This window comes from Typopeltis vanoorti, chromosome 24 (genome assembly GCF_054136105.1).
Source record: "Typopeltis vanoorti isolate ZY-2024b chromosome 24, IOZ_Tvanoo_1.0, whole genome shotgun sequence".
NCBI classification, from domain to species: Eukaryota; Metazoa; Arthropoda; class Arachnida; order Uropygi; family Thelyphonidae; genus Typopeltis; species Typopeltis vanoorti.
The window spans coordinates 26,822,754-26,841,591 of NC_143572.1; the positions used below are offsets into that span (position 1 = coordinate 26,822,754).

Below are 18,838 nucleotides of genomic sequence, written 5' to 3' on the forward strand. Positions count from 1 at the left end.
CGTAGACAAGGTTTCAAATTGCCAAAAGGAAGAGTTCCAATTGCCAGATAAAAGTTTCCAGGCCAGGTTAATGTCAGACATTCACCAGTGTGTTGCGTTTTCATTACAGTTTGATGAATCAAACGACTTCACTGATATTGCTCAGTTAATGATATTTATTCGCATGGTATTTCAATATTATTCAAGTAAAGAAGAACTTTTGAAAATTATACCATTATTGGGAAGGACTATGGGAGAAGACATTTTTTCGGCATTTGATGAATTTGTGTAACAACACAAACTTCCGCTTTTTAAACTTGTGTCTACTGCTACTAATGGTGCTCCTGCAATGATAGGTAATAAATCAGGCTTCATTTCATTATGTAAAAACGATGACAGATATTCAGATTTTTTAACGTACCACTGTATTCACCAACAAGTACTGTGTAGTAAAAGATTAAACACAAAAGATGTTTTGGATATTACATTTAAAATTGTAAATTCTGTTCGAGGAAAAGCCATGCAATGGCGGTTATTTAAATTACAGGCAGATGATGATAGGGAACTTCTGTTGTACAATAATGTTCGCTGGCTCAGCAGAAGTCAATTTTTAGAAAGATTTCTTGTATTAATTAACGATATAAAAAATTTTCTTGATGAAGTCATTTGGAAGTATGCACATGAAAAATTCCCAATATTAACTTATATTGCGAGAAAAATTCTTTCGTGTTTTGGATCAACTAACTTGTCAGAATCCGCTTTTTCAAATATGACCGTCATAAAAAATCAATTAAGAAACCAAATTACAGGATAAAAGATGGTTGTTACGCTTATAATTTTTAGTAGATTTCTGTATGAAATTAAGCAATTTAAATTTAGAGTTACAAGGCAGAGATAAAAATTTAATTGACATGTTAAGTTCAATTAATGTTAAGTTCATTACGTACTTTCATTAAACAAAAATATACATGACTGCAAATTTAGAGATCTCCCATATTTATTAAAAGTTTTTGAACAAAATCAAGAAACGCTTCGCTGTGATTTAAAAGAATTTATTCTTGAAATAGAATTAGTTGAGGAAGAAATAAATTCAAGATTTAAAGATTTTAATAAAACTGAAATGATTGTATCTTTTATCAATAATCCATTTCAAGAAAACTTGAACATTACAGAAATTTCAAATAAAATTAGTGGGCTGTTTGATATAAACCAAGCTGAAGTAGAACTTGATAATAAACATTCAGAATAGTTTACGTTTAAAATCAATAAACAGTGAAGTCATTGGGAAGTATGCACATGAAAAATTCCCAATATTAACTAATGTTGCAATTCGAAACACGACAGAAAAATTCTGTCGTGTTTCGAATCGACATACTTGTCAAAATCCCCTTTTTCAAATATGACCGTCATAAAAAATCAATTAAGAAAACAAATTACAAATGATCGTTTGGATGATTGTCTGCGATTGGCCATTTCTTCATATCAACTTGACTATGAAAATATTGCGAGGTCCAAACAGTGCCAAATTTCACATTAAATTTTTTTTTTTAATCAACCAGCATCTGTTGTTTTTTCTTTGGTTTTGCAAATTAGAGAAATAAATATTTAATTCTGTAATATTTGGTTTTTTTTTGTATTAAAATAGTTAAAAGTGATAAATAAATTTTTAAATACACAAATAAAGTTTTTAGTTAGTTATTTATTTGTGCATAATCGGATATCAGGTTCGGAGAATGTGATCTATATAAGAGAGTGGATCGCCGAATAACTTTTTATAGAAAAGTAGCTCGCATAGTAAAAAAAAGTTGAACACCACTGGCGTATACCAAGGCCCAGAATAGGTTTAAGAAAATTATCACCACATCTAAAACTGCTTTTGAGAGAGCTAAAAGCATGCTTCCACTTCTATCCAACACTTCTCCCACCACCACTGTTACACTCAAATGGTACTATTGCATCATCACTCACAGAAAGAGCCAACTTCCTATTTCTCCAATTCTTGAAAGCTGATCGTGGTAACTGTCTTCCAACCATTCCAAACATTAAATGCTGCATTTGATCTTTCGCCAGACAGAGATCAGAGAAATTTTGCTCAAACTGGATACCAAAAAAGTCTCCTGCAGTTTTGGATGTAAGCCAGTTGTGGTATGCCTAACTCATCTTTTGTACAGCCTTATCATACCTGTGGGAGAACCAGGGCTTAGGTAGGGGATAGGAATTTAGAGTGGAGTGAGAAATAAATGTTTCCATTCTGATGAAAATTATGGTTTTCATCAGAATGGAAAGTGGCTGGAAAAAGTAATCTGACCAAGGAAATTGGGCATAGAAGTTGTAAAGATTGTCCCACTTGCAGTGGCGTAGCTAGAGCAATTGGCACTCGGGGCCGTCCCTCTCAATACACACCAAAAATACTACAAAAAGTCAAAACGACATATAGGGAAATAAATAAAAAAACACTGTTTATTTTTGAAGTTAAACTTTAATTTCAGCATTCTAAAATGTTATTTTTCTTGCTTTTCTATTAGCAAAATTGTCGATGACAATGGCGGAGTTATATCATAGTAATGTAGGTAATTCTTAATCAAATTTTATTTAAAACAACTCCTCTCACAACTAGCAACACTTACAGCAATTGTGAGGAAAATTCGCAGTAGTATTACAATATTTGGAAATGAGTTCTTGAGGCTGTACTTTAGAATTAACTGCGAAAGTTCAAAAGATTTAAAGTGCCGGCCGGGCGGATCCCCCCCCCCCACACACACACCCTCCTAGCTATGCCACTGCCCACTTGACTTTCTGGTAATGTTATGCAGTTCATGGATGTGAGTGGTTGCGTACGTATTGCTCCATAGTGAAAGAGATATGCATTGCATTGTGGTCTGAGCTGCACAGATCTGTGCTTCAGAGTTGATTCTGCGCTGTGCCACCTATTTATACTTTCTGATTTCACTGGTATCTATCCTGCAGTTGAAAACTAGCCAATAATATACAATACATCCTATTCCCAAGAAGGATGACAAATCTTTACCTTTAAACTATTGTCCAGTTTCTTTAACTTCAATTCTTTCCCAAGTAATGGAAGGAATCATCAACAGCCAACTCCTATGTTACTTCAAAGGCTCTCATGCAATAAACAGTGATGAAATCCATACCATGGGATGGTTTCTTTCTTTCACTGTCAATCAACAGGGAGATCTACTAACCTGTGTCACCCCCATATCTGGACAAACACCATGAAAAGGTTTGGCAAATCTCAAGTAGTTGGCGTTGATATCACCAAGGCTTTTGACTGAGTTTGACACTGACACAAAGATCTATTAAGTAAACTTCCATCATTCAGTCTGTCCCCTGACTTCTGCAATTAGATAGCTAGCTTTCTGGCTGGACACTCACTTTGAGTGTTGGTGGATGACTCCTTATCTTCTAATTGTATATCTAATGCTGGGGTCCCACAGAGCTCTATTTTTCCACCCATCCTCTTCCTTCTATGCATAAACAATCTACTCCAGCTGACTACCAAACCAGTACACAGTTTTGCTGATGACGATGCATTGCACTTTTCATTTGACAAACCTTGCCAAGCACAAATTGCCACAACCAGCAGAACTCTAACCTGTAATACCTTGAATTCTGATCTTCAAAACATATATCAATGGGGTTTGGATAACCTTCTCAACTTCATTGCTAGCAAATTAGAGTTTGGCATTATTTCCAAAAAAAAAAAAAACATGTTCCTCTAATCTTACCCTTGACAATATTCAAAATCTCTATTCAAGATTAGATTTATCTTTACTGCTTTCCATATACGAAAAAACACTAACCTTTTCAGCTTTGTATTCTTGAAACTTGCTTTTCTGTAGTCTAATTACTCACATAGTAATGTCATCTTTCTGGTTGATTTTAATGTCCATAATTCTGACCATTTCAGGAAGAGATCCTAAAATTTTTGCTATCAGCAACAGTCTAAATTATCAGTCATCTGTCAATTAGAAAACACAACTGTCCACTCAAGTATTTTTGATTTTTTTTTTAATCGGTTTTCCTTTCAAGTATACTATAGAGGTCTCTTCTCAGTAACTCAGGCCATAATCTTGTGCATATTCTTGTAGAATGCCCTTCATCAGCCACTCTCATCCTTATATCCTCTGGGATTATAGCAGTGTAAAGTGAGATTACCTGTAGAACTGTACCCCACAACTTGCCAAGAAATTATCATCATTATTATGTAACACCTCCAGAGAGTCCAAAGATTCATCAAGGGAGGATGACTACAACAACTCTACAGCTCTCTGTCTCCACCAATCACAACTACACCAATGCAATCTACTGCCCACTAGCAGACAATCGCAAACATCCATGCCCACAGCAGGATTCAAATCCACAACCTTTTGGGCGGAAAGCTGCTATGCTAATCACTCAGCTAACCAGGCCAGCATTATATTCTTGTTCAGTCCTTTATCCAAGTGTAAGCAAAGTTTGTACATAAAGTATCTTCATGAATAGACTACTTGTATATATAGAGGTCAGTGACTTCACATCAATTGCTTAGTATCCCATAATGCTTCCTTTTGGGCATGTTTTTTGGATCTTGCTCCCATTGATGAGACTTCAGTAAAGGTTGAAACAAAAAAGGATGGGCAGTGGCTTTCCTTAATGCATTACATTATACATGTCTGAAAGGGAGTGTGCTTTGCATTATGGGATACTAAGGCAATTGATATGAAGTCATTAGCCTCTGTATTGACACAAAACACAATATCCTGCGTGATGAAGCTAGTATTCTCCATAGAAGCAGTTTTAAATATGAGCACCTTTTCAAAGAATGTTATGAAGCTCTGTTGCATTGACCTGAATTGTAATAATTCTCTCTTTCTCCTCCTCCTCCCCCCCCCCCTCCCAAAAAAATTTTTGGGGGAGATTCTCATTTTATGTAGACATCAAAATTAGTTTTAATATTATTTATTGATATTAATTTCTAGCACATGCCAACTGTTTTTATTTGGTAAACTGGTTGTTGTATGTACCTTATATTCCTTGTTCTTTGATTTACTTATTTCTACACGCTGATGTACTATTATTTTCAGTATGAAATACTTGTACTTTCATTATTATTATTATTATTACGGGTGACTCCAAGGAGTCCTTAGACTCATCGAGGGAGGCCCTAAACATCATGTCCATCACAACTCTTTGACATTCACACAGTGTCTATCATAGTTTGCCTTGAACTCATTCACTGTCATAGCACCCACAACAGACTCTGTCAGCTTATTCCATTCATTCACCACTCTAAAAGTAAAAAACCCAGATTGTGGTTATTGCATAATTTTGTTGTTTAACATGTTGACTGTCACTGGCCTAATGTGTAAACTTGCTGTCAGTGCCAATGTAATAGAGATAACTGATAGTTGGTGTCCTAATATGAACTGCCAACTATGAGATAACTCATAGTTTGCAGTGAATATATTAATAGCCCTTTTTTGTTTAGCCAAATTAAGTTTGCAAGTTTTTATTGTTTAAGATTTACTAGTAAAAGCTTGCCTGTTCGGCCAACTGGATAGCACTTCTGCTCTCCAGCCAGTAGGTCATGAGTTTGAGTCTCACCATGGATATGGATGTTTGTGAATGTTTTTAGGTGGTAGATGAATTTCATCACCTCATGTAAGATCACCACCATATTGAAAGCCTGAAGTGTCTTAAAAGTTTCATGTTTGATTCATTGAAAAAGAGTTTTATATTCAAAATTTTAAATTAGTCCTGAATTATGAATTAATGAGAATTCATATTGCAAAACAAGGTTGGTTACAAGTGTGAAATGTTTATTATCCATTCATCCCTCAGCAAAGTAATAATGAGATATCGTTTTGAAAATTGTTTCAGAATAAAGCTAAGATTTCCTTAATTTTGTGGTTGACACTAAATAAAAAATTGCATTTTTTTTTCTTTTAGGTTAATCTTCTCAGACAAGACATCAAGAAATTTGTTGTTTTTTCTTTTATTAAATCTTTCTTTTGCATTCATCGAACTTCTCTATGGTGTATGGACAAACAGGTAATTTTTCATACTATTGATAGATAGTAATAAATTTTTATTATAATTAAATTTATTTTAATTTAGCAGATATGGAACCATGTGAGAAATAGATTAGAGAAATTTCTGGAAAAGGTAGGCATAGAAGTCATGATAAAGAATATGTATGTTAAGTTTAAGAGCTGTGTGAAGACTAGATTTAGTAATTTAGAGTGGTTTCACTTAAAAATGGACTATGACAAGGAAGTGTCATATCTCCATTGCTGTCATAATAATAAATTTAGTTTAATCCTTTATCCAAGTGTGAGCAAATAAAGTTTGCACCTGAAAATATCTTCAGGACTGGGGTAAGGTGGTACAACACCGGGCAACTCATTGCAAAGGTAGAGCAAGCTAACATCACTCCTATCTCAGTATCTCCCATACTGCAAAACACATCTCCTTGTGGATATGTCTAATGTTATGCATTAAGGGAAGGGCCACTACCAACTAGTTTCTACCTTTATTGAGGTCTCTTCAGTGGAAGCCAGGCCCAAGTGGAGATACCAGGCAGAAGCATTAGCAAGGTCATCTCTACCTATAGGAGTTGCCAAACAGTGTGTTTTTAATAAATTACTCTGGATTTAGAGAAAGATGTTGAAAGTTTATTTTTCACTTGCAACGAGTTGCCTGGTGTTGTACCACCTTACCCCAGTCTTGAAGATACTTTCAGGCGCAAACTTTGTTTGCTCACACTTGGATAAAGGATTAAACTAAATTTATTATAGTCTAACCAAGTGAAAAATAAACTTTCAACATCTTTCTCTAAATCCAGAGTAATTTATTAAAAAAGGTGGCACACTGTTTGGCAACTCCTATAGGTAGAGATGACCTTGCAAATGCTTCTGCCTGGTATTTCCACTTGGGCCTGGCTCCCACTGAAGAGACCTCAATAAAGGTCGAAACTAGTCTGGGTAGTGGCCCTTCCCTTAATGCATAACATTAGACATATCCACAAGGAGATGTGTTTTGCATTATAGGAGATACTGAGATAGGCGTGATGTTAGCTTGCTCCACCTTTGCAACGAGTTGCCTGGTGTTGTACCACCTTACCCCAGTCCTGAAGATACTTTCAGGCACAAACTTTGTTTGCTCACACTTTCTACATTGCTGTCACTATGGTGATGAATAGCGTCCCAGATACAGTTAAGGATCAAAAAGGAGAAATAGCTGTTTGCAGATGTGGTGATTTGGGCACATTCCAAAAAAAAGTTACAAAAGAAACTGGACAAACTGGAATGTGACACAGAACCATGGGTTACATATTAATAGCAGGAAGAGTGAGAACAGTTTTAAATCATATAGGAAATGTAAACATTAATGGTGTTAGACTCAATGGGCAAGTTTTGAATAGTGAAAACTTCAAATAACTGGGAAGTATACTTTCTCATGATAGAAGTTCAGACCAGGAGATAAGGATTTTGGTGGGTCAAACCTTTTTTAAATGCATAAGCAGTCTGCTTTGGGATATGAGGTTCCATCATACTGCAAGCTTTTGTCATAAATGTGTGATTAATAGAAGTTACTTTTGCCCCTTTTTGACTCATGCAGCAAAGACATAGTTTTGAGGACAATTTGTTCAGAGAAACAAGGAAAAGACAGAATAAGGAATGTGGACATTAGGTATGGTTTAGGACCAGAAAGGTGTTGAAGAAATGCTTGGGAACTCTTGCTTGGAGTGGTTTGGACATATGAGAGTGAATTTAGAAAGAATACCAAGAAGACCATAAAAAATGACATTTGAGGGAAAGAGACATCAGGAAGACCACGGATTGCTAATGGAGCTGAACTCGTACAATTCTGTGGGCAGTGCGAGGATGTGCAGAAGTTATAACAGTATTTATGGCAAGACTTCAACTACCACTTTCAGATCTTGAATCTCATTCACTTCATGCAGTACGCATCATCAATATATAGTATATAGCTTTATATTTTGGCACTCCAAAGTGCAACACCTTGCACTATTAAACTACAACTCTACTCCTTTTTCCAAGTCAAAAGTCTATTCATATCTTCCTGAAGGGAATTAACATCAGCAGTGTTACCTATAATTCTCTCCAACTCTGCATTATCAGCAAACAACCGAAGATCCCCAATCAATCTACATGAGATATATCATTTGCAAACAAGTTAAATAGCAGGGTCCCAAGAACAAAACCCTGGGGCATGCCACTGGTTACCTTCCTGTTTTGAGATACCTCTCCATCATACACAACTTGCTGGTATCATTCAGAGATCCAGTCTCCAATCCATCTAACCAATATATCATCCGTTCCCATCCTCTGCAGCCTGTACACCAATTTATCGTGTGGTAATCTATCAAACCCTTTTGCAAAGTCCAAGAATCTCACTGTATATGATTCTCCCTTATCTAACACACATCAAGATGATAAATCCCAGTTGTTATTATTATTACGGGTATCTCCATGGAGTCAGTAGACTCATCGCGGGAGACCCAAACTAGCAAAACAATATCTGTCATATCTCTTCTTGAATTCATTTACAGACGAAGAGCTCACAACTAAGTCAGGCAATGAATTCCACTCCTTCACCACCCTCCAGGCAAAAAACCTTGTTCTGACACCTTTGTTAACCACACTCTTCTTTAATTTCCAGGGATGACCTCTTGTTCTTCCATCACTATCACACAGCTGAAAAATTTCCCCTGCATCAATCCTATAAAAACCTTTCAGTAATTTAAATGTTTCTAACACATCCCCTCTTCTTCACCTATCAACCAATCTCTGCAATCCACAAGCTCTCAATCTATCAATGTAGGGAGCATTTTTTACTTCACTCACCAACTTGGTCACTCTTCTCTGAACCCTCTCCACAGCCTCCTCATCTCCAAGGAATCCAGGTGACCAGACCTGAGCACAGTAATCCAAATGTAGAAGTATCAGTGCTTTATAAAGGGGAATAATAACCTCTTTATCTCTGGATGTCAGTTTGTTCCTCAACAACCAAGTAATCCTATGTGCAATCTTGGACACCTTAGCAATGTGTCCTCTGAACTTCATCTCCCTATCTACCAACACCCCTAAGTCCCTAGCCTCATCAATGTAGTACACAGCTGGTAATCTTTTAATCCCAAAATGCATGACTTTACACTTTTCCACATTGAATTGACATCCATTATCTTTTGCTCATTTTACCAGCTTATTTAAATCATCCTGCAAACTTTCGACATCAGCTTGATTTTTTTATTGCTCTACCCAACTTTGCATCATCAGCAAACAACTGAATCTCCCTTTAAGCCATTTCCTATATCATTTATATACAAATTAAACAACAATGGCCCAAGCACAGAGTTAATATAGCTTAATTGCTGTGACACTTCACAAATGTTGATTAAATTTTAAAAGCAGGCTAAAATTTGCTGAAAAGCTATTAACTAATGTAAATGTTGTCCCTTTGGGGGAGAGTAGAAGAATTATTTAGTATTGAAAAAAATGTCTGTTGTAGTTTCCTAAAATCAAGTGAAAAAAACAGAATGACATATGAAATTGAAATGAAAGTATGAATATCAGTTCATATTTTGACTACTCCAGGTTTATTTTTATAAGTCGAGTATTTGGTTCTCAGATTATGCTCATTTAAATTTTGTGGGATATAATTTATTATAATACATGGCCTAGTCTCTACTATAGGTAAGGTATACAGGGAGTGGATCCTTGGATAAGTTAAGTAATTCTTTAATTTTGCAGGAGGTTTAAAGGTGGCTTTAAGGTTGTATTTCTGTAGTATTCTGTTTATTTTATCTGATATCCCTTTAATGTATGGAATGGTAACAGTTTTATTGTAGTCTAGTTTATTTTTGTTTTTAAGTGAGGTCTTGTACAGAATTTTGTTGATAGTATTTTGGCTGTAACCATTTTTAGGAAGATATTACTGATAACTTTTAATTCATCTTTAAGTGCTTATTCATTGGAGCAAATCTTCAAAGCCCTGTTTTTTAGTGTAATAATAACACAGAGTTTTTGTGTTTGGTGGTGTAGGAGTTTATGTATATATTGGCCAGTATGTGTTCGTTTCCGGTAAACAGTGAAGGAAAGACTGCAAGAAGGAAGACATGTGACAAATGTATCTAGAAACGGAAGTGTGTTCTGCTTTTCAATCTCAATTGTGAATTGTATGTATTTGTGTTGTTTGTTTAGGTGCCTCAGGAATGTGTCTGGTGGCAATGGGGCCAGATAGTGAAAACCTCATCAACATATCTAAGCCACACTTTGGGTTTTAAAGGAGAGGAATCTAGACCCCTTTGCTCAAAATATTCCATGTAAGTTAGCAATTGGGGGGGGGGGATTATGGTGAGCCCATGGCCGTGCCTGGAAAATTAGAAAATGCACCTTGTCGAAAGCACTACGAATATACCACCATATGGAGAAGGCGCTACTCGGAGAACAGATCCAGGCCACTCGAGAAGACTTGGCTTTTGCTGAAAACCAGGTTTGGAATTTAAAATCTGAACTTTCAAGTTGTTTGAACCCAGATATTTGGAATATCCTTGAGAGGATTATGGACAACTTGGATAACCATATCCTTGAAGCAAAAAAAGCAAAACTCATATCCAAATTTCTTCGTCTTAAAGATCGACAATATTTGGAAAACCAGCGTACATATTTGAATTTCTCTGCAGTGAACGAAAACAGCCAATCACAAGCCTGTGATAACAACAACCAACCAGAAGCAAGGGACAACAGGAGTCACTAACTGCCTTCAATGAACAGTCATGTAACCACGTAATAGTCAACCTTTCTAACCACGCCCTGAACAGTGATGAACTCTCGATACTCAGCAAAGATTTAAACTTTGCTGTGGCACCCAGAACGATTAACGAACTTCATTTTATCTACCATATTGAAAGAAGTTTAAGATTTATTCCAACCACCATAACAGATAAAATATGTTTGGAAACCTCAAACATTGTAAATTATACAAAAACAATAACTAGCAACCTGACGAAATCTGAATTGATAGCAGTGAAATCACTAAAATTAAATTCAGACAGCATAATTACTAGAGCTGATAAAGGCAGTGCCACAGTTAATCTAAATCAAACCACATATTTGGGAAAAATGAATGTAATAGTTTCGGACAACACCTATCAACTTGTTAACTATGACTCAACCAATTGAATAAAAAAGAAAACTGAGAAGCTACTTAAATCAGTCACTACATGGCTCGAAGATACTGTTAAAAAATTACTTCTGCACTACGCTTGTTCCCCGAAAATTTATGGTATGCCGAAGATTCACAAACAAAACGCACCACTCCAGCTGATAGTCGAGAGTATAGACAGCCCTAAATATCACCTAGCCAAGAAACTAGCATCAACACTCAAGGAGTTGGTAGGTCATTCCCCTCCTATATTAAAAACACACAACACTTTTTGTAAATAAAATCAATGACGCAATCCTTCTATTACAGGGCAAATTCCCTCCCGATATCACAGCGCTCTTTGCGCATGTACTACGTTGTAGCCATTTTGTGTGACAAAACACCTTCTGCCTACAAAAAAAAAGGCACAGCCATGGGCTGACCATTATCCTCCCCTGTTGCTAAGTTTTACATGGAATATTGTGAGCAACGTGCTCTAGATTCCTCTTCTTTAAAATCCAAAGTCAGGCTTAGATACATTGACAATGTTTTTGCTGTCTGGCCCTATGGCTGCCTGACAATTAGACACTCACTTTCCTCAGCCACCTAAACAAACAACACAAATGCATACAATTCACAACTGAGATTGAAAAGCAGAACACACTTCCATTTCTAGATACACTTGTCACATGTCTTCCTTCTGGCGGTCTTTCCTTCACTGTTTACCAGAAATTAACACATACTGTCCAATATATATACACATAAACTCCTACCACCACCAAACACAAAAACTTAGTGTTATTAATACACTAAAAAAACAGAGCTTTTGAAGATTTGCTCCAATTAACAAGCACTTAAAGATGAATCAAAAATCATCAACAATATCTTCCTAAAAATGGTTACAGCCAAAATACTATCAACAAAATTCTCTACAAGACCTTACTTAAAAACAAAAATAAACGAGACTTCAATAAAACTGTAACCATTCCTTACATTAAAGGGATATCAGATAAAATAAATAGAATACTACAGAAATACAACCTTAAAGCCACCTTTAAACCTCCTGCAAAATTAAGGAACTTACTCAACTCATCCAAGGATCCACTCCCTCTGCTGGCCCACCATGGAGTATATCGTATTCATTGCTGTTTTAAGGATACTTTTGAGATAAGACTGAATGATATGCACGTAAACACAAGAAAGATATTTAATTAACCAAATATTTTGGTCTGGAAATAGATCTATTGTTAGTATTCTAGCTTGTATTTATATATATTTTTAAAACTGTCCTTGTAATACCACTGAGGATGGTCTGCTATTTCCAGACTGAAATATTTGGTTAATTAAATATCTTTCTTGTGTTTACATGCATATATCATTCAGTCATATTCATTGCACCTGTAATTTGCCCTATATAGAGGAAACAGGACATAATTTCTATCAGAAAAAAAGGAACATAAATGACACATTAAATATAATAACTATGATCATGCCCTGAACACTTTACATAGAATTGACTGGAAAAGCAACTGTTGTTTACATCACACCAAAACATATGAATGTAAATTTAAGGAGGCCTGTGAGATTCTTATCAAGGTCCTAATCTTAACAATAACATGGGGCTAAAAATCCCAAGAACATGGAAGGCACATATTCTACCCACTTAACCCTTTTCCCTAAGAGTTAATTATAAATTAGGACCATAGATAATCCAGGATCTCGAATCTAATATAACGTTAAAAACTGTCATGTTAAATTCGGACATCATTTTTACTGTAATAAAGCTATCTATATGAAAGAATGTTTCTCTGATGTTGCCTTAAATAGAATATAGCTTTGATGTAGTTATTTTATTTTATTTCATTTCATTTATTATTTTAATTTTATTTTCACTAGTGGTCAGGCCAGTAGAATTACCGTTGATCAAATCATTGTCTCTTTAGCATACTGTGTGAAATGTAATTTAGCTTGTCTCTGTGTGTATATATATATATATATATATATATATATATATACACACACTCCAGATATACCTTTTAATATGAAGGTTGAAACATCGGGAAATTAAAAATTATTATTTATAACCCGGTTGTAGAGTCCGTAATTTGTCTGAAATGAATACTGATCACCACGTAACACTAAAGGAAAGTAATTATCTCTTAGTAGGTGTATAAATTCCATTTTTTTTCTGCCATATGATCACTCTTCCTTCCAATCTATATCTCCTTAGTTGAAGTCTGACATTGCACTCATTGTACTGATTTGCCGATGATGTCTTCCAGATGATATACTCTTGTGAAGTGATCACTCAGTAACTCCACTATTTTATCTAGTTCTATCACCTTGTAACAATCAGCACCTCTTACTTGAGCAAAAGAACTCTGGAATTTCCCTTGGCCTGCTCAGCTAGTTTCTTCTTGTAACCTGATTTGTAAGACAAAATATTGGTCATCCTTCTTGCCTGATCCTCATACTGTTCATGAGTTTGCTGGTCATCTTTCTCCTTATATACCTTACACAGCATTTTTTTGTTTCTGAATATCATGCTCAACGATATTATTTATCCATCTGACTCCTACCTTATTAATCCTCCTTACCTTAGGGTATACAATTTAATATAGCTTCTTCTAGATACACCTTAACTATCTCCCATGCACTACTAATATTCTTTCCTTGCAGGGTTTTATTATTATTATTTGACACCTCCAGGGAGTCCAAAGACTCATCGAGGGAGAGTGTGCCAACAGCATCGAACGATTGAACTCCTTCCAACTACTAACCACGCTCAAACTTGCTTAACTTTTTGCGTGAGCCATTAGTAGCATACTAATGTGCAATCGAACAACCTTTGCTGGCCATGGCATAGCTTTGAGCTTCCTCCTAAGCTTGTCATAATCACCTGCCTTGTAATTCCCCGTATACCCCTTCTTGATGGGAGACTGTAAAAAAATTAGGAATATTCCAAGTCAAGACTGCATCGTCACTTTCCCAATTCAGCAGCAATGTGACCACCTTAGTTATGGATAGCTCTTCTGATCCTGTGACCAGGTCCAGTATTCTTGCACCTCAAGTCACCTCCATCACATGCTGCCTCAAGTAATTATCTCTTAGTAGGTGTATAAGTTCCATTTATATGTGATTTATTGGAAGGAAGAGCGATTTATGATCACTCTTCCTTACAATCTATATCTTCATAGTTGAAGTCTCCCATTGCACTCATTGTACTGATTTGCTGATGATGTCTTCCAGATCATCTCTGGAACTCTCTGGTCTATTGCAGCAACCAACTGTATATTTTGTCTTATTGGCCTTATCTAACACCAGATCAGACTGCTTCAAATGAACAGATTCCTTCCTGCCTATCTCCTATCCTTTTGGCTGCAATTCATCTGCTATCATTACCAGCACCTCTCCCCCCCCCATCCCATCCTATCTTCCCTGAAAAGACTAAACCCTTTACATTCTATCCCTGTAACTACATCATCTACTGTTAGCCAAGTCTCATCAGTGCCTATAACTTTTGGTGAGGGTGCACTAACCAATTCCCAAAACTTCTCCCTCTTGTTCCTAATACTTCTGCCATTAGTATCGCACCACTTTAGTTATAAATAGTTGATTATTTTGTTCAGCATTTTGTCTTGCAGAGTCTAGATTCTGCACTTGTTGGTCATTCTCACACTCACGTCATGAGTGTCTTCACACACATTTACCTGCATCCACCCAAATTGGATGCAGTAAGTTTTCCTGAATTTGCACTTTAGCATGCTTGATAAACAAAGCTCTCTTTAGACATCTAACACCAAAACCATTTAGATGTTTATATAAAGATTTATGTAAAAGTTTAGACTTTTCCCAATGGATCCTATGGTTTGGGTTTTCAACTCCATGTTGAGAGAGACCAGATTTCTGTGGTTTGAAAAGATGAATCTGGTCTTGATGTTCCTAGATGCGTTTCTGAACAGATCTACCTAAATTGCAGGAGCATGGGATCTCATAAATGCCAGGTAACATCAGAGGTGAGAGTTTGTCCTTAGGAGAAGGTAACAAGTTATAGATCTGGTTGATGGGTTTATAAGTAGTAGCAAAATTGTATTTCTTCATAATTTTTGAAAGACGTTTGGAGATGCCTTTGGCATAAGGTATGGGAATCCTATGGTCTTCTTCTTGTCTAGGTTGATGTGTGGGGAAGTGACTGATGATTTTTTGAGTTGTTTTAAGATTATATCCATTTAATATGGCTGTATTTTTGATTTTCTAGTTCTTGGTTTAGAGATTCTTCAGAGGAGCAGAATTTGTGTGCTCTGGTAACTAGTGATTTAATGATGCCAAATTTCTGAGATGGATGATGAGCAGAAGAAGTAAATGTAGCGACCTGAAAATGTAGGCTTGCGATAGACAGACATGGCAATGGTACAGTCTTTTCTTTGAATGTGTAAATCCAGAAAGGAGATACCCTGTGGAGATTCTTTTTCTAGCATAAAGTTGATGCGAGGGTGAAGAAGGTTTATTTTATCTAGAAACAGGTGTAATTCATGTTCGGGATGATTCCAGATTACAAAGACTTCGTAGACATATCGTAGCCAAATTTTTGGTTTGGGTTCAAAAGTGAAAATTTTTTCTTCCAGGTTTGGTGATAAAGGAGACCCCATTGCTTTTGCCTTTCTAAGTGAAGTAACCGGATGTAATAACAAATTTGAATAATTCAACTATATCAGACGGAAATTTTTGAGTTGATAATTCTACTGTTTCTTTATGGGGAATGTTAGTGAAGAGGGAGACAATGTCGAAGCTAATTAACAAGTCAGTTTTTAACAGTTGAATGTCTTTTATTTTTGTGTGAAACTGTGGAATTCCTATGTGAGGATGGAGAAGGTTAGATAAGAATCTTGATAACTTGTATGTCGGGCTGCTAATAGAATCTACGACGGGTCTGAGTGGAACATTAACCTTGTGAAGCTTAGGTAAGCCATAAATTTCAGGAGGTCTAGCATGGTATGTCAAGTTTTTTAGTTGTTTCTTTATCTGAGGAGGAGGTTTCATTAAGTAACTTATTTAATTTCCAGAGTTGACATTTTGTAGGATCCTAATCCAGTTTGGCGTAAGTATTATGATCTCGGAGTAGTAAATTTATTTTTCGATCATATGAATTGGTATCGAGTGTGGAAATACCACAGTGGTATTTCCTTTGTCAGCTTTGTTAATGATTATCTTTTTATTATGTTTTAAGGAGGTAAGAGCTTAATTGTCATATATTGTCATATGGAAAATTGTTATACAAAATTGTATAAAATAGTCTCTTTATGTATGTTTTTTTTTTTTTTTTTGTTCAGTTATATTTTAATTTAATTCTATAACACGTTACTGCACGCATATTGAGATTCCATTGTAATCATGCGCCCTAACTGTATGTTATTCTTAGTTTGAATTACTGTACTGAGGATGTCCCATATGAAATATTTACATATTAAAACTTTTCACTGTGGTTAGTACGTGTGTTTTTAGTAAGAAAGACATTAATTCATTTGGATATACATATAGGTATATTCTGCTGTTTCTTTCCTACAATAAGACTTAGGAAAATCTGATAAAACTGTTAATAGAGGGCTGAAAGATTTTAAAAAATCTGAAGGATTTGATTTTTTTTAAGAATCTCCCAGCCTTCTGTTAAGTCATATTAAGCATGGAATACTGTTAAAAAACAAAGGAATTCTTTTTTATTATTATTATGAAGTATCTTTCATAAAAGAAATATGCATATTAATCAAAATTGCACAATAGTTAGAGATTTTTATTTATTATTTATTTTTTTTATTAAAGTATCAGTGCTGTTATAGTGAAACTTTTACTTTAAAGTAAAAGTTTCACTATAACTTCTGTACACAGACTAAAGTAAATAACTTTTACTTTGTCTGTGTACAGAAGGGTTTTCTTTCTGAATGAAAAATGTTTCAGTGTTAATATCAGCTTGAAGATCTTTAGAGTTCACTTTGCAGTGTCACATGTTAAATTAAATTCTAGAGAGAGATATATATGTACTCTTTAAAAGTGTTTTTATTTCATTTTTTCCAGCTTGGGCCTTATATCTGATTCTTTCCATATGTTTTTTGATTGTACTGCTCTGCTAGCAGGTCTGGCAGCATCCGTTATTACTAAATGGAGGTGTAATGATAAATTTTCTTATGGGTAAGTATAGTTAATAGTTGCACATTTTTGTCATTTGTGTTTTAATTTTTCCTGTAAATTTATCTTTTACTTACGGAACTTCATTATAAAATGAAGTTTAAGTTGATTTATAGTTTTTTTTTTTTTTTTAAATAACAGATGATTTGCTTAGTTTAAGTGATGACTTTCCATAAATGATCAGACTTCGTTTCTTTAAAAAGTTAAATAATGTGCCACACTCACAATAAAAAAAAAATTGCAGAATAATTATTGTTTAAGGAGCAACTTCAGTTTATTTAAAACATTAGTTTGGTATTCAACTTTTGTATTTTGTGTGTGTGTTCTTCGGTGGTTGTTTGTGTCAAGTAATTTGATTAGAACCAAAAACTGCAGCTTAAATTTTCTAATTTCTTCTGTAGCCTGACTTAAAGAATTAGATGATTTTAATCTGCATCAGCTGCTCTAGAAGATGCCACCCATAAGGAGTGGAAGATTTTTTGTTCTAAAAAAGGACTTTGTGCTATTTTGAAAATATACATATGCTACACTTATATAGATATTACACATCTGTTCATATGCATAAAATTGTATTATATTTAACTTTATTTGTGCCAGTTATTTTATACTGTCAATCGACTATACAAGTTATTTTATTCCCCACCTTGACTATATATCCAACCTTTAAGTTATAATCAGTCATGGAAAATAAGATAACAAAATATTTATTCTATGATTTTATTTTAGTTGGTAAGAATGTTTCAGATTTGTATACGTGCTGGTGCATTGATTTCAAAATCAGCGTATTGTTTTCATCCAAAGAATGAAGCTCAAATATACAAAAAATGTAAATATTTACTATACACATATGAATATATACAATAGATGCAAATTCTATATACCAAGTGATTCTCTCTCTCAAGATCCAACATTCATGTTCTCTGTAGAATAACAATTAGTAAATTCTGATACTCTATATATCTAACTCTGACTGGCCAATATAGTCTTACATAAGTGAACTTCAAAGATAAGCTTATCTCTGACTATCTCAGTTAAATAAATAAATTCAGTTCTGAAGCATAACATCACACATCATAAAAATAAACATAACATTCAGCTAAAAGTTTAATTTCACTTGGCATTGATACGAGAGTTTCTTTGCAGCATTTATTTTATCACTGTCCTGTTTGTCTTCCTTTATTTTATTTATTTCTACTCACTCATTCATTCATTCAGTCTATCTTACTTCTCAAATTCTTCAGAATACAATAAAAGTTAAAGATCTCACTTGACTAATATATTTGCATATGTCCTCCAATAAGCAAGTTTCCTTAAACACATTTTTCCTTCATTTCACTTATCTTTTATGAATGAAATGAATGATCATTCATTTCTGAACGATCATTCAAAAAATATGAATACATTTAATTGAGCAGTTCCAAATGCACTTCTAATATAAAAAGAACTTTACTGCAGATTCCATCTGACTCCTTAGAACACTTTCTGAAAAAGCATTAAGCATATAACATTC

General features: G+C 34.9%; 1 protein-coding gene across 1 annotated transcript in view; it reads left to right on the forward strand.

Moving 5' to 3' along the window:
* Positions 1-18,838, forward strand: part of ZnT86D (solute carrier family 30 member 7) — a 155,287-nt gene that overhangs the window by 4,696 nt on the left and 131,753 nt on the right. The window contains exons 2-3 of the mRNA XM_090413411.1: positions 5,929-6,030; positions 17,218-17,331. Coding sequence (XP_090269537.1) covers positions 5,929-6,030; positions 17,218-17,331 — 216 coding nt within the window. The remainder of the gene's footprint in view (positions 1-5,928; positions 6,031-17,217; positions 17,332-18,838) is intronic.